Source organism: Microtus oregoni, unplaced genomic scaffold, assembly GCF_018167655.1.
Source record: "Microtus oregoni isolate MIOR12 unplaced genomic scaffold, Mior012 000017F_ref0000208, whole genome shotgun sequence".
In the NCBI taxonomy this organism is placed as follows: Eukaryota; Metazoa; Chordata; class Mammalia; order Rodentia; family Cricetidae; genus Microtus; species Microtus oregoni.
The window spans coordinates 11,320,177-11,336,152 of record NW_024543076.1 but is presented as its reverse complement, the minus strand read 5'-3'; the positions used below and the strand labels follow the sequence as shown (position 1 = coordinate 11,336,152).

Below are 15,976 nucleotides of genomic sequence, written 5' to 3'. Positions count from 1 at the left end.
TATTCAGTTGTTTAAAAAAATATAAATCAACGATGAAAACGACCTTTATTTTAACATTAATAAATAACAGTGGGCTTACCAAATGGGAACATTTTAATGCGTCAAGTTTTATGCATATTGAAAAGAAACTTAAGATGAAACCAACTACTCAACAGAACTCACTAGGTCCCCACATAAAACTATAATGTTTTCATAATTAAACCTTTAACATTTCCAAAAGAAATGAAGTTCATTCCTTCACCACGCTTGCTTATTCAGAGTCCCAGCAATTTCAGGGAAGTGATTTCTCTCTCCTGCAAGTCTGATGCTGTACAGGGACACACACATCCATGTGACCACAACACCACAGCTCAGGCTAACACTGTGAATGGAACGGCATTACGGTATGTCCAAAGAAAACAAAACAACAATGCTAATAGGGCAAACAGAAATGAAACATCCAAAGGCTGCTTGCTTCCAGTACCGACTCCACCTGTGCTTCGGACGAGGCCGTAGGTGCTCCAGAAGCAACTCCTACCTCGCAGCACAGGTCTGGTGAATGAAGCTAAGCTACAATTAGATACGGAACGATCAAAAATCAATCATAACTAATACTGTTCATGAAGACTAATCTAATGAAAATAGGATCACTAGATAATGTGAAAAATACAGACAAATCTGCACAACCGAATGCCTATAAATAGTAAAATCAAAACATATGACTTCCTTATAGAAAGTGTCTCATCTATGTAACTATAAATGTTAAGGATTCTTGCATTTTATAAACACAAGATGGGCTCACTTTGATGATACCAATTTTAAAATTTATAAAATGTCTAAAAAATTCTTTCCACAAAAGTTTATACAGTTTAAAGCTATACACCATCCATAAATCTCAGAAAATGGGAAGAAAAAAATCTTTATAAGATCACATACAAAAGAAGAACTGAAATGTGATTTTATTTAAGGCAATACTGGGCTACTTCACAAACCACCACCTTGCGTATTTACACGGCCCCACTACTAGTTTCTACCACATTGACAAAGGATACTTTAAAATACCAATGTTGAAAATCTTTATTCACATTTCCATTACATTTCATGGACTCAAAGTAACTATCCAATTAGAAGCAATGGAAAAAGGAAAAAAAAACCTGCAGCTCTATGAAACTACTAAAGAATCTGCTCTGATTTCACACGAACACCATCCAGGAATGGAGGATGGCAAGTTCCCAAAGCCGAGTGTTGCAATGTGCCTACCGTGCGAACCAGCTTGACATCATCTTGTAAATGTTTATGTTAAAAAAAAAAAAACCTATGGCAGTTTCTAGTTTTAGTTCAAAAAGTTCTTAATTTAAAACAATAAAAGTTTAAAAACTTGATCACTTCATTAAAATTAAAATTGCAAATATAAATGTATCATTTACTTATTTAGACTTCCAGACTGCTGGTGGCAGCAAATGATTTACAATAATAAATATATACAAAAAACTATCTACAGATAAAGAGTACTGCTATATACGAGTGGTGATCTGCTGAGAAGACACCAATCCCACAGATAATCAGTAGAGTTCATGGAAAGGACAACAGGGGACAGAAATCTGAGGCTTAACTCAATTATTTACAACAACTGAAGTATTGATTTTGCCAGAGTCCCATAGGGATAAAATAAAGTTCTACATGACAAATGTCATGGCTTTTTTTTTTCTCCTCATTTTTTTTAAAGCTAGGTTAAATCATGTCAACAAATTTAAAAGCTCACAGTTACAGCATGCTTGATGGCTTTCTAGTTAAAATAAACTACAAATGATCCGCTTTTATAGTACACGAGTCAGCTTTCAGTCCTGCCCTCTGCTCGTGGCTCTACCTATGCTGACGTCTCTCAAAACAGTCCTGTCTGGAGCATTTGATCGCACTTCAAGCTTTTTTAGGCTCACAGTAGGTTTCATTTCCTGAAGCTGTTTTAGGACAAGCTCAGTGCAATCTTTAAGAGTCTTGTCTAAAACAATCTTTACATTCTCACTGCACGGAAGCTTGGAGGGATTGGCAAACCGTACAAAGAGTTCACTTTCTTTACAAGAACAAGTGGGATTCCCACCAGTCACAGTGGTCTTATCAACATTTCTTCTTGAATGTGAATGGGATCCTCTTTTACTTCCACTGTTTGAATGGTCTCTGTCAGTATTTTTCTTCTGCTTCACTGCAGACTCTTCCAGAAACTTCAGAAATGACACTTCAAATCCCATTGGCTTGAAGGAGCTCCAGTCAAAGGAGGCAGGATGCTCCTCCGTGGTTTGAACAGCTACAGCAGTTTCTTCATCCTTCCGTGTATTATTTACCTCCAATGGTAATTCTGGCTCAGTTTTATCAACCTTTCTTTTTTTATTTTGCACAATGCTTTTTTCTTTATTAACTCTCTTCAAATTACCTGCCTTTTGTTTTTCTGATGGGCAGGAATTATTTTCCTGAAAACCATTATTTACCTTTAAAGTAGCATTAACTGGAGTTTCTACATTTGTGCTATCTTCATTTATTAATTTTGTAATAAATAGTTCTGTTAGCTCATCCATTTCATCTTTCTCGCCCTTTATACCTTCTTCCTGTGAAATGGAAGATGCTTTTGAATTATCGTTTTTCTCTAACACAAATGCATCAGGATCTTTTGTATCATCTTTACAATCCTCTTGCTGAGAAGCGTCCTTTCCTTGTGGGTTGCCATACCGCTTGAATACAATAAGAATATTGCGATGTTGTGATGTAAATGCTTTGGACAATTTATGGCACTTATAATGTCTAATGATATTGCTTTCACTTGTAACAACAGAAGAACATCCCTTTATCATACATGGGTACTGCGTTACAAATTTGCTTGTACACTCTGACAAGGCATCGTTTCTAGCCTTTATGGAATATACGTGCTTTCCACGTTTTAGAGAATAAGGCTTATTTTCTTCAATCTGCACAACTTTTGCACTCTTGTTTTCAAAATTACTTTTTTTCTTTCGCTTGGTCTTAGGCATTTTTATTCCTTCTTTCCCAGATCTGTTGTGTTTTGATACCCGATGTTTAGGCTTTGATTTTTCTTGGTTTGCTTTACTTGATATATTTTCCTGACCAGTTAATTTTCTTGGCCGAATCAGATGAGCCTTATGTTTGTCATTATGCTTATTAAAGATGTGCCGGAGGAGATTAGACCGAGTTGCATATATCCGGTCACAGCCTTCACAGTCACACTTGTATATGCCATCTTCTTCTGATTTACCTGTCCTTGTTCCAATCCCATGGTCTACCTCAAGATGAACAACATAGCTCAGATATGTTGTAAAAAAAGATTTACACTCCAACTGATCACATGGAAATTTGCCAACATCCACAGCAGCAGTCATGCTTTCAATTTCCTCAAGGGTCATTTCATGAAGTTTCATGTAGTGCTGTATCAGGCCAGTGATTGCTTGGAAAATTCTAGAACAGTCACTCACCTGGCAGCGAAATTCTCTCATTGATTGTTTAGTTTCAGTTTCTTCACTTTCTCTGCCAGCTTCACTTTCCTCTTCAACCTCTGCAGAAAATGTAGGAAGATTTGATTTATGTACAGCCTGGTAATGAAGAATCAAGTTTTGCTGTATTGTAAATGCAGCAAAGCATCCCTGGTGAACACAGCAGTAAGGTCTATATGGACTGTATCTTGCTGGAAACTCAACAGACTGGGAGACTGGGTTCTTCTCTTTTTTTTCTTCCTTTTCTTTTCTATGCCTCTTATTTTTCCTTCCTTTGGCTTTCAGGTTTGTGAGGTTTGTATTATATTGTTCGACAGTGACTCTGAGAGGTTGTGAAGAACTTTCTGGTTTCTCAGGACTTTTTTTTTCTGTAAGTTGTTTTTCTGGGATTGCTGCTACATTGCCAAGGGCATCATCTGTCCCTGCTGGCAACACCACGGCAGGCTGTAAGTCAGTTTTTATCTCCTCTGCTACGAGTACCTGTTTTTTCACTTGAGGAATTTGTGGCACTGACAAATTTTCACTCTGAGATTTTCTTCCATATGGCCTTTTTATTTTTAACTTTACCATTTCTTCTGTTGTGAAATGATGCACCAACTGACAGTGTGCCCGGAGATTAGAATTTCTCGTAAATGTTTTGGTACATGTAGGTACTACACATTTAAATGGAGCAAATTTTAACTGGTTCTTCTTAATCTCAAGAATCATTTCTTGAGTATACTGGTGGATTTTACCATAGTGTTTGAACAGGGCATCCTTTGTCATGGCACTGTAGTTACAGTCTTGGTTTTGACACACAAATGGCTTATTAACTCTGTCATTAAGCTGGATATGTATCATTTCAGAAACTGGCTGGACTGTAATATTTGGAGTTGATTTAGTAGGAGTAGGGGGCACTGTTACTGATGTGTTTATTAGCGTACACTGGGAAGCTGGAGTGGAGAGGTCAGTTTCTAATTTTAAGTTTTGCAAACCTTCTAAAATGTCCTGTATTTGATCTTCCTTGTGTAACACTTCAGACTGAGGAACGCTACTTTTTGTTGGCATTACAGTTAGGAAAGAGGAACACTGAGAAGAATCAGGTAACCTGTTGTCTTGGGTAGGGCTTACTGAAGGAAGCGGCATGCTGTAATTTATTTGAGCATCCTGTGGTGTCTCACCAGTACCCTGAGATCCACTTTTTACCTCGAGTATTTGAGAATTCATAGCAGTTTTAATAATTTCAAGAGTCTTTTCAAAGTTCTGTATAACATTGTCTTCAGAAACCTGCAAATCACAATCCACTGATGTGCATGAACTCAAAGCCATCATTCGGGAATCACCATTTTCTGTTTTTAATGTTAAAGGGGTCAATGCTGTGTGTGATTCAAGACTGGCGTTAAAGTTCTCTTTTACATCAGTCATAAACAAATGATTGTCAATGTTATTTAATTTCTGTGTGAGATTTTCCACCAAAACCCGAGGTTGACAATTTGGAATTACTTCTGGACAAATATTGGTATTGGAAACCTTAAGGTTCCCTGATGTGAGTCCCACTGTCAAGTCAGTTGATGCCACATTCTGGGAAGCACTGGGTACAATGACTGGAGAAGCAGCCTTTTTTCTTCTCTTAGATGCACTGTTTCCTTTTTTACTCAAAGGACTGGATCTTGAATTTTGAGGCCCACTTACAACAGGAATATGTGTGCTACTGCTGGTCAAATCTTGCGATGGCTCAGCAGAAGCAGTGAAGGAATCAGCGCACAACCCATTTTCAATAGTCTTTAGCAGTGAATCATTTGTGGGGAAGATAGGCAGGTTGTTACATTCCTTGATGGTGGAAGTTTTGGAATTTGGTGTTCTATTCTGGTCAGTTGGTGAACTGTCTGGGTGGCAAACAGTCTGTAACAAGGGTGTCACAGTTGTGCCTGGCATCCCTGTTGAACTTCCTTGTGCTCCATCCGTGACACTGCCTACAGGAACAACCTGAGAAAGCATTTCAGCACTCTCAAACGTGCTGGGAATGCCAGCAGTTTCTAAAGCCTGCTTAATAATTTCACTGCCTTCCTGACTAACACCGGTATTAAAGTTACTCACATCACATCTAGGAAATGCACTTGGTAAAAATGATGAGCGATTTTCCACAGAAAGAAGTTGCAGGAAGGATGGATCTTTAAAACAGGCTTCGGGATTAAAGGTAGATTGGTGTGGCTGCTGCATATTTACTGCACTTGTAGAGAGAATCGTGCTGGCCAGAAGGGAAGGCTGTCTGTTGTTCTGTAAAAGTTCCTGTGCAATTTCTGCTCTATCCAGTGGTTTGCAGTAGTCCCGTTTAGACAGGTGTCCACCCAGGGACCTAGGGTTCGTGAAAGCCCTGTAACACCTGCTACAGATAAATTTCCCATCTCTGATAATTGCAGGCCACTTAGCCCTTTTGTTGTGCTTGGGTTTTCTTTCCTTCCCATTTGGGCCTCGACCACGGTCCTTTTTCACCTTCTTAGATGCAGGCTGCTGTGCGCCGGCGCTGCTGCTGCCATCTGAAACACTCGCTTGGGAAGGAAAAACCCCATTCTCACTACTGCCTCCTTTTAGAAAGGAGGAATCCATGTTTCCTTCCGTCTGCGAGGGATAGTGATTTGTACTATTTTCCAGTTGGGAAAAAACAGAATTATTCTCACTGTTTGCTGGTGAAGGGAAGAGAGAGCTGTTTTCTGTGGGTAAAGGAAGGAAAGGATCTGAGCCGCTGTCAATGTTCAAAGGCAGAACTGTTTTGGTTAGATCTTCCATTTGTGCTGGCAAGGTAGTACTAGACAAATTTTCCATTTGTGAACACAATATACCATCTTGTCCATGCTTGTCCTGAGAAGGTAGGTTTGGACTTAGGACACTTTCCACTGAGGGTAATAATGGAGATGATACATTTGCTAAATGAGCTGGAAAAATGGAAGGCGAGACATGCTGCAACTGGGCTGAACAGGCAGGATTCCCATTGGCTTTGGTCTGTGGTGTAAAAAAAGCATGATTAGAGCTGCTCACTTGGGATGGCAAAAAATAAACACACTTTCCATGATTTGGTGTATTTAAGTTGTTAGATGTCTGACCTTTTTTAGTTTTGCGCTGCATTTTAAAAGCAGCATATTGGTCAGGGTGTGCTGTTTTCATGTGTTTCCCAATACTCTGGGAGGAGTTATATGTTCGAGTGCACCCCTCGACCTGGCAGCTGAATTTCTGAGCTGGAGCTTTTGGAGGTACTGAGGGAGCTCCCAAAGAACTGCTCAGGCTGAGCTGCGATGGGACAAACGCAATGCTTTCCAGTGTCTTCAGAGGTAAATCGTAAAGGCTGGGAGATGTCTTCCCATCACCTCCACATTCAAACTTGGAAGTCTGTGAACTGTCCAGCAGTCCTGCCTGACTCTGTATAGAGAAGGTCATCAGTGTGTTCTGTGGGTTAAGATCTCCCATCTTCAGCGATTCGGAATTTGCTAAAGAATTGTGAGCTATCTGGGCTTCACTTAGGTGCCCATGCTGTTTCTTCTCTTGGAGACATGGATGACACAAACCGACAGCAGCACCTTCACCTGGCTTACGCAAATCTGTCACCAGTGGCTCACCAGTGCCTTCCACAGCTAGGTTTTCTTGCTTGCCAAAGTCACCCTCAGTGCCATGGTTGAGGGACACCTTGATGGACACAGCCACTTCACTGGTCTGAAGAACAGCAGTGTTATCAGGGTTTTCCAGACCATTTGACAATGGTATGTTAGCTTGCCTGAGTTCAGAGGCAGAGAGCTGGCCCACTTGGCTTTTTTCCCAGCCATCACCTCTTCCTGCTCCTGAGCCCTTTTCAGTGCTATTCTTCTCTGAAGGAAGCACTGCTCTTTCTTCCCCAGTGCTCCCTTCTGGGTTCCGACTCACATCATTTCCAGACAAACCGAGCTGCTCTTGAGAAGGCAGCACGTTTCCGGGAGCACTGTGATCATCCACATGCTTCTCCATCTCACTCTGAGAACGGTAGACCTTACCACACCCCGTGACCTTACAAGTGTAGGTATTATAGTGCTGTGCCTCATGGTCATACAGTAAATACGCCTGGGAAAAAATTCTGCCACACTTTGGAAATAAGCACTTTGCTCTAAAGACCTGATGCTCCTTTCGGTGGGCCAACAGCTCTGCATAGCTATTAAAGCCAGCCTTACACTTCATCTGTATACAGATGTACGGCTTACTGCCGCAGTGCATCTGTAAATGATCATTGAGATGAGTGACACTCACAAAATGCCGTCTACAGTACTGGCAAATGACCTTTTTGCTTTGCATTTCAAGAAAGCGTTTGGCATCTTCATTATCCTTATGACCTTTTACATGAGCAATTAAATTTTTGAAGTACTTAAAGCCCTTTTTACAAAAAGTTACAGGGCAATTAAATTCATTAACAGGTACTGGTTTCTGGACAGGGATCGCCTCTGGCTCATATGATTTATCTTTGTCATCATTCTCATCATCTGAACCATCATTGTCATTAAACACTATGAAATCTGTCGAATAGAGACTATTCTTTTTTATGGGCCGTTGTTCCTGTTTGGCCACATTATTAGTGTTAGTCTTTTGACTTTCATGGGTGGCTGTGATCTTAGGAGGCCTTCCCAATCTTCTTAATGGTTTCATAGCTGCTAGTCTCTCTTTACTAGACTGTTTAACATGCAGTGTGACATGAGGGACAAAAGTTTCTTTAGAATTAAAATTCTTTGCGCATATGGGACAGCTGTAAATCCCATCTTTGTAATGTTTTTGAGCATGCCGTACTATTCTGTGTCCAAGGAATTCTTTGTCACATAGCACACAATACTGCATGTAGGCTTGCCAATTCCTAAACCTAGCAGATATGAACCCCCTGTCCTTCAATTCTTTTATGTCCTTCTTTTGCTTATCATCACCAGTATCCATTAGGAGGCCAGAATTGGTGCCAAGCCCACAAGAAACCCCATTCACAGATGCTTCTCTGCTTTCATCCTGGTAATCTACTTTTTCATACACTTCACAGTCATTGAGTTCATCAATTGAAGACACAATAGACGCCTCTTCTCCCATTAGTGCAAGACACTGTCGTTTTAAGGTTTTCCAATCCCAGAATTCCGGATCAAAGGGCCACTGAGTTTTCAAAACAAGTAAGAGCTCACAGCGTAGAGAATTTGGTATAGGAAGATTCTCTTCATCATATTTCTGGTCTGGCTGGTTGTATAACATCTCCACAGCATAATATGCATCTACAGTAGGCTCAATAAGAAATTCGCTCAGTTGACAAGCACGTTTCACTTCCAGATCATCAGGCAACAAACAGGAAATGGTCTTGCAAACTGATATTTTCACTTCAGTATTTTCTGTAGATTCCAAGCGAAGAGCTTTCACACATAATTCTATGCAAGTAGCAAGTCCAGCCCCTTCAGTCTGTGAAACAAACAAAAACCAGAAAAGGTTAATCACAGATTCGTCTGATATAGGCAAACATAGGAATTATTTCACTTTTCAGATCCCCTTTATACAGTAGGTCAAAGGGCAGGAGAGACGGTGAAAATTCTAGAAAAGGCTTGTGATATTTAGAGAACTCACAAGACAATGGGGGAGGGAATGAATTTAAGAAAAGATGCAGAGTCGGAGAATGTATGATAAAAGAGTTTCTCTTGAGGAAATGACTTTTCTAACGTGAGTGTCAACTCTGTCTCTAAACAAAAGACAAAGTACAGCTAACGCTACCACAGAAAGGAATCCCAGTGATACCTGATGGGTGCACACTGCTGAGCAAGGACTCATTTCAACCCACTAACCACAAATGGTTTTGTTTTATTTTTTAATTTTTTGAGACAGGGTTCCTCTGTGTAGCCCTGACTGTCCTGTAGACCAGGCTGCCCTCGAAGTCAAAGAGATCCACCTGCCTCTGCCTCCAAAGTGCTGGGATTAAAGGCGTAAAACACCACCGCCCAGAGGATTAGCTCAGGCTGGGTCTGACTTCATGATCCTTCTAGATCAGACTTACAATGAGACTGACAAACAATGAGACTGCATTTGTTCACCAAGACACCTAGCAAAGCAACTGGCTTGTTTTAAAAGTATTTTTATGTTGCAGCTACATGTAAGATTTTACAAATAATGCGACACACACAGAAAGAATCTTACCAAACTTAAGTGTTTTCATTGTGTATACTGGAAAACTAAGCAATAGGCAACACTCAGATCATAAACTGGTTACATAACAGGTATATTTTAAAACATTGACTTTTAGTTTGTACACATTCCCTATAATAAAATGAAAATGAATGATTAATTCTTAAAAAATCCTCTTAAATCTGAATACTGGTGAGTACTGGCAGTACAACCTGAATTTTGAAGTCTTAGGAGTATAAACCTAAGAAGTATACAATGTAGAAGACAATTTTATTTTAGATCTGTCTCTTTAAACTCAACAGTACGGGGCTGGAGAGATGGCTCAGTGGTTAAGAGCATTGCCTGCTCTTCCAAAGGACTCGAGTTCGATTCCCAGCAACCACATGGTGGCTCACAACCATCTGTAAAGAGGTCTGGCGCCCTCTTCTGGCCTTCAGGCATACACACAGACAGAAAATTGTATACATAATAAATAAATAAATAAATAAATATTAAAATAAATAAATAAACTCAACAGTACCTGCAAGGTTCCAACAGAGGCAGGGTGTTTATTTGTTTTGATGATTCCTTTAGCAGCTTTTCCCCCTCTTCCCCCTCCTCACTGTCTGCCACGCACCTCAGACCTAACCAACTAACATTCACGTTGACTTTTAGAGCACCATATGAGATTCCATTCAGCACTTCCTTACCCATCCACAGTGAACATGCATGCCTTAGCCAGGTTTAAAATTCTTTAAATGGCTAACCTGTGTATTTCAGAACAAATTTAAGCCTACTACGAATACAAAAAGGTTCTCATAATTTGGCTTCCATTCTGTTCTGGCCTTATTTGTCTTTCCTGCGTGTACTGGTATATTATTTGTATTTTGATAAATAAATCTTGCCTGAAGACCAGAGGCAAAGCTAAAACCACTTTTAGGTCAGGTAATGGTTGATATACACTCTTAATCCTAGGATTTGGGAGTCTGTTGGGTCTCTGTGAGTTCAAGGCCACTACGGACTACACAAGACATGTACAGAAATAAATCCAGGTGGTGGTGGCCTACACCTTTAATCCCCAGTACTAGGGAGTCACACACCCTTAATCCAAGCACTTGAGGGAATATAAAAAGAGAGGAGAGCCTGGTTGCTTAGTTTGTGATCACCTAGCCTTGGTAGACGTAAGACTTTGCTAGTGGCTTTGCTCCTTTCTTTTCTGTTTTTTTTTGGATGAACCCCAATATCTGACTCTGGGTTTTTTATTATTAGTGCTACACCTACTAACCAAGCATCTTATAACTCAGGCAAGCGTGCTGGCTAGTTTTATATCAATTTGATACAATCTAGGATCATTTTGGAAAAAAAGAACCTCAATTAAGAAATAACCCCAGCCAATCAGCCTGTGGCCAAGCTTGTTATACATTTTCATGACTGATGATTGATATGGGAGGACCCAACTCATTGCTGGAACTGTCACTCCTGCCTTGTGGTCCTGCAAGCTCTAAGAGCAGGTTGAACAAACCAGGTCAGCAACACTTCTCCATAACATCTGCTTAAGTCCCTACCTTCAGGTTCCTGCCCTGCCTTCCTATGATAGGCTGTGATAAGCAAGTATAAACCAAATAAACCTTTGCCTATCTAAGCTGCTTTTGTAATGGCATTTTCCCACAGCCACAGAAACCCTAAATAAGCAGCTATCCATAATTTTTCAAATATTCCATTCTCTTGTTTGCCTTGACACCTCTTATGCTTTTCCTGTGAGTATGAACTGTCTTCCCTCCCTTGGTTTAGACTACCTGAGTATTAGCACAGATAGTGGGTTGACAACTCCCTGGTGTTGTTCACGTAGTAGCTGCTTTAAAAGCCACTAGTTAACAATGTACTAGAAGTCTCAACACCACACTGCAGCAGAAAGGTCTGTGGTGTACACTGCAATTATTCGTGTATCAGCCTCTATCAACAAATCATGAGATTTTTAAGGGCAGGGCTATAATGCTCAGGTCTATATGAGGTATATGAGGAAAACTATCACATGAATAAAGATTCATGAAACCATCCTTCTGGATATGGAGCACATTTCCAATCCAAACACTTGGGAGGTAGAGACAGGATGATCCAGAGCTCCTGTATATCAAGTCCCAAGCCAACCTGGGCTATATATTGAGATCCTGTCTGAATGGATCAAAACAGACTACCAACAAAACTGTTTAAGAGTGAGAGCATTCTATTAACTATGAAGGACCAACCACTGGGCACATAAAATATGGCAGTCATCTATCAGAGAGAAGCTCTAGTCCAACTTTTCCCAACATGAGGCCCAGCAGCCCGGACTAACATGGAAGGAGAAAGGACAAGGTAGACAGTCCTTTTGCACTATCCCTTTAATTAAGACATGAACCGCAGAGTAGTTAAGCTGATCAAGGTAGTGGGTAAGACTGATGCTTAGCTAACCTGACTTCTGGTTCCCAGTTCCTTCTGCTCTGCACACTGCAGACTAAGTGAGATGTTCAGTAGTAACACAAGATGACTATTAAAACTACACTAATATCCTAGGAAACTTATCGCCCTGTTTCAGTTTATTTTTGACTGTGGTACCATATTATATAAAATGAAAAATGAAGGTGAGTTTAGAAAGGCTGACATAGAGGTGAAGAGCTGGGCAGTAAAAAGATATGATTAGTTTTCACTACTGAAAAAAATATTTCAGGACAAAATAAATATAAAAATATATTTAAGACTTACTGACCTAAAAACAGGCAATAAAAGACATTTTTTTTAAAAGCAGTGAGCTTTATTTATTTTTTATTTCACCTTTCAAAAGAATTTTTACACAGTTAAAATAACCCATTGTCATGCTGAATTTTGTGGGATCTATGCAATGATAATACCTGTAGAAGATGTCTTCCGTATACTTTAACCAGAAAAGAGCTGAATTCCTGTAGGCTACCCGAAGAAAATCAAGCTAGGAGTAGAGCTCAGCGACAAGACTCTGATCTCTGGTAGTATGTGGGCTCAAATGTGCATTGCTCACCAGGTTCTTCACTTGCTCACCTCTGCACTCTGCCTAGGATGTTTTTACATTTTCATTTACTGGGTTTCTGCATTTCCAAAAGTTCTGACTTGTTTTAAATCCGGTCATTTAAATAGTATCCTCGTCGAATAGTGTGGTATTTTGAGAGTGTTGGCCCCCATAAGCTCAATGGCAGTGCTACTACTAGGCTTTGTTGCAGGAGGTGTGTAACTGAGAGGGTTGGCTTAGTGTCTCATATATGCTCAAGATACCAGGTAGTGTCTCAGAGCACTTCCTTCTGCCTCTCAGCTACTTCTCAAGCACCATGTCTGACTACCATGATTGTGGACTAAACCTGTGAACTGTAAGATAGGCCCAATTAAATGTTTTTCTTTATAAGAGTTGCTGTGGTCAGGGACTCATCCGTTAAGAGAACTGGCTACTCTTCCAGAATCCTTAGTTCAATTCCCAGCACCCACATGACAGCTCACAGCTCTCTGTAACTCCAGTTTCGGGGCATATCCAACACCATCACACAGAATATACAGGCAAAACACCAGTATACATAAATAAATAATTCTTGAGGGAAAACAAAAAGTTGCTGTGGTCATGGTGTCTCTTCACAGCAAAGGCAAAGTGTTAGTCATGCTTTATTATTGTGCCTTTATAGATTTATTCACTTCTATTATTTGTACTACTAGATAAATTTTCATCCATCCATTCATTTGTGTGTTTATAGTGATACTTTATGATCTATCAAATAAAGATTGCCTAAAGATCAGAGTGTAACCCTGGTAAGAGAAACTCTGTTTAAGTGTAAATAAGAGAGCCTGAGATATTCGGAACTACCTGAGTGCAATCCACTTAGTGCTCAGAAGTTTTCCTTGTGCCCATACCCCTTCTCTGCCTCAAGACCTGAACCTGAGCTAAGGCTAGACCCCAGCATTTTAGGATACTCTGGATCAAATATTTCAAAGGATTAATAAGAAAAATCAAGGCCCAAAGCACTAAAATGAAATAAAAAAAAATCACTGAAAGAAGTGTCAAAATAACAAAGTTAAGATGAGGCACAAATTCTAACTGGTATAAATAACAAAAACACAGAGTCAGATATAGGGGCTAATGTTGAAGATTGGAGAAGCAGAGAAACCAGCCACTAGAGTGTTCTTTTGCCTCTACCAATGCTCAGACCAAAGGGGTGATCCTGTTCTCAGACTACATCTCCAAACTCCATCTGTCTCCACCAGACCTCAGGCTGCACTGAGCTTCTGTCTCCTTCTACCTTATATTCTCTTCACCCAGCCATATCACTCCTGTCTCCACTTCCCTAGAGCTGGAATTAAAAGTGTGTGATCCTAAGTGCTGGGATGACGTTTGTGTGAGCTCTGTTTTTCTTTTAGACAGATTCTATCTCGTGTAGCCCAGGGTAGCCTTGAACTAACAGAGATCCTTCTGCCTCTGCCTCCCGAGTATGGGGATTAAAGGTATGTGCCACCACTCTCCGGCCTCTAATGGCTTAGCTCTGCATGCCGATCTTCAAGCAAACTTTATTTGTTAAAACATAAAAGATCACTACATTAAGATCTTATTAAAGATAATTTATACAATTTAAATGAAGGGATGATACCTTGATTATTCTTACCTCTGAATTAATGACTTTAATCAGGAAGAAAATGTGATATACAGTCTTTGTTAACATGGACAGCTGACGACACCTCTCAAGGTACACTTGAACTGATGGTTCTACCCTCTGCTGTAGTTTACTCCAGAACAAGGTGAGTTCCCTTAAAAAAACAAAAGTTTAAAAAGTAAGCAGAAGGAGTTAACGCAATAATCATGGAGAATGTCAGTCCAGCCATTACATTTGAAATTAAAACTTACTTTGTATGCCTACGTAAGTCTACACCCTGAATTTCTGCAGACCAAAAAAATAAAAATCAGATGCAGTTTTTCACTATATTGATAGTATTTTTCAATCTCAAAGTAGTACTCTTTTAGTACGAAAACACCTAACACTTAAAAAGGTTGTATCATGAGAACCTTTGAGTCACACTTGGACATTTAACTACATAATATAAAAATACGAAGTGCGCATAATCCCTAACAAGGATTAAGAACATAAAATACCTAGGATTAGCAGTGTACCTCGGTGCTAGACCCTTAAAGCATGGATCTTCTAAATTAATATGTACCCAGAAGAATGAACGGAAGAACCGGCGATCACACAGATCCCAGAAGAAAAACATGCGTTTGTGACATAAAGGTTAAATAAAAAGAAAATTAAAAAATGAAATTAAAATTTAAGCTTATCTAAATGTAGTAACAGAAAATAAAATGATAAATACTCTTGCTGAATCAATTTCTCTTCTATCCTTCATTTACTTCCCTGCGTGTTAAACATTTTCAGCAACTGTTCTCAACACCAGCCTCTGCTAATGTTTTCCTCAGTTTCCAGCTCCTTAAAACTCTGCCCTCTTCACTGCTCGCTAACATCTATTGAGGATCTCAAGATCTGCCTGTACATTGGGCCACTTTCACCTTTCCAGTCTCCCCTATTTTGACTCTTGTAAAATCTGAGCCTTAGTAGAGCTGTGAATTCTGTAACACATTTCAGTTAACTGTAGGCCGCATACAGCTTAACTGATCTGTAGCATCATTCATCCTAGTGCGGTGCACCACTGCTGCCTGCTCAAAACCACACATTTCTTAGGATGCATCCTCTCTCTAAGCAATGGGTGACTGTGCATAAAAATGGTGTCTGCCATTATTCCCATTTCACCATCTTTCTACTTGAATACACTGTTACCACTGACCCAAGGGCCTTCCTTAACTTTTTATTATAGTTGAAACTGATAACTCTATTTCCTTCACATTTCCATCGCCACAAGCCATACACATAACCTCTAGTGTTTGTCTAAGCTCTGCAATTCTACTTTCTTCCTGCTATGTTGTTCTCTCTATGCATTTTTCAAACAATTCCAAGTATGCATTTCAAACTATTTTTTAAACATGAAGGTCTTCATGTTGACCTTCAGAATTGGTAACGGACTGCATCTGTGTATCATAAAAAAATTCACTTTGATGTCTTCTTAAACCAATCTCACAATGATTCTCTAGTTGTCACTGACTTTCATATTATCTTACGCTCCCAAAATGTGCTTATCCTTGATAAACACACAGTAGTCATCCCTGGACTTTTAGAGTAAGCTCCGCTGTATTAAAGATTTAATTTCTATTCACAATAAGAATCAATTGCTTAGGAAAGCCTAGTAACTAAGAACTTGACTGTACTTGATTATATAGCCATTTATTTACCTTGCCTATTCTATATTCATCCACATACCATGTATTCCCTAGCAAATACTCTTAAATGCTA

The 15,976-nt window shown here is 39.7% G+C and overlaps 1 protein-coding gene across 5 annotated transcripts in view; it reads right to left on the bottom strand.

The window, feature by feature from the left end:
- Positions 1-912: 912 nt before the first annotated feature.
- Znf292 (zinc finger protein 292) overlaps positions 913-15,976 on the bottom strand; it is a 75,890-nt gene continuing 60,826 nt past the window's right edge. For all 5 annotated transcript variants that reach the window (XM_041667353.1, XM_041667354.1, XM_041667355.1 and 2 more), the window contains 2 exons: positions 14,243-14,384; positions 913-8,897 (listed from right to left, as the gene is read on the bottom strand). In XM_041667353.1, the coding sequence (XP_041523287.1) occupies positions 1,818-8,897; positions 14,243-14,384 (7,222 nt within the window). In that variant the 3' untranslated portion in view covers positions 913-1,817. The remainder of the gene's footprint in view (positions 8,898-14,242; positions 14,385-15,976) is intronic.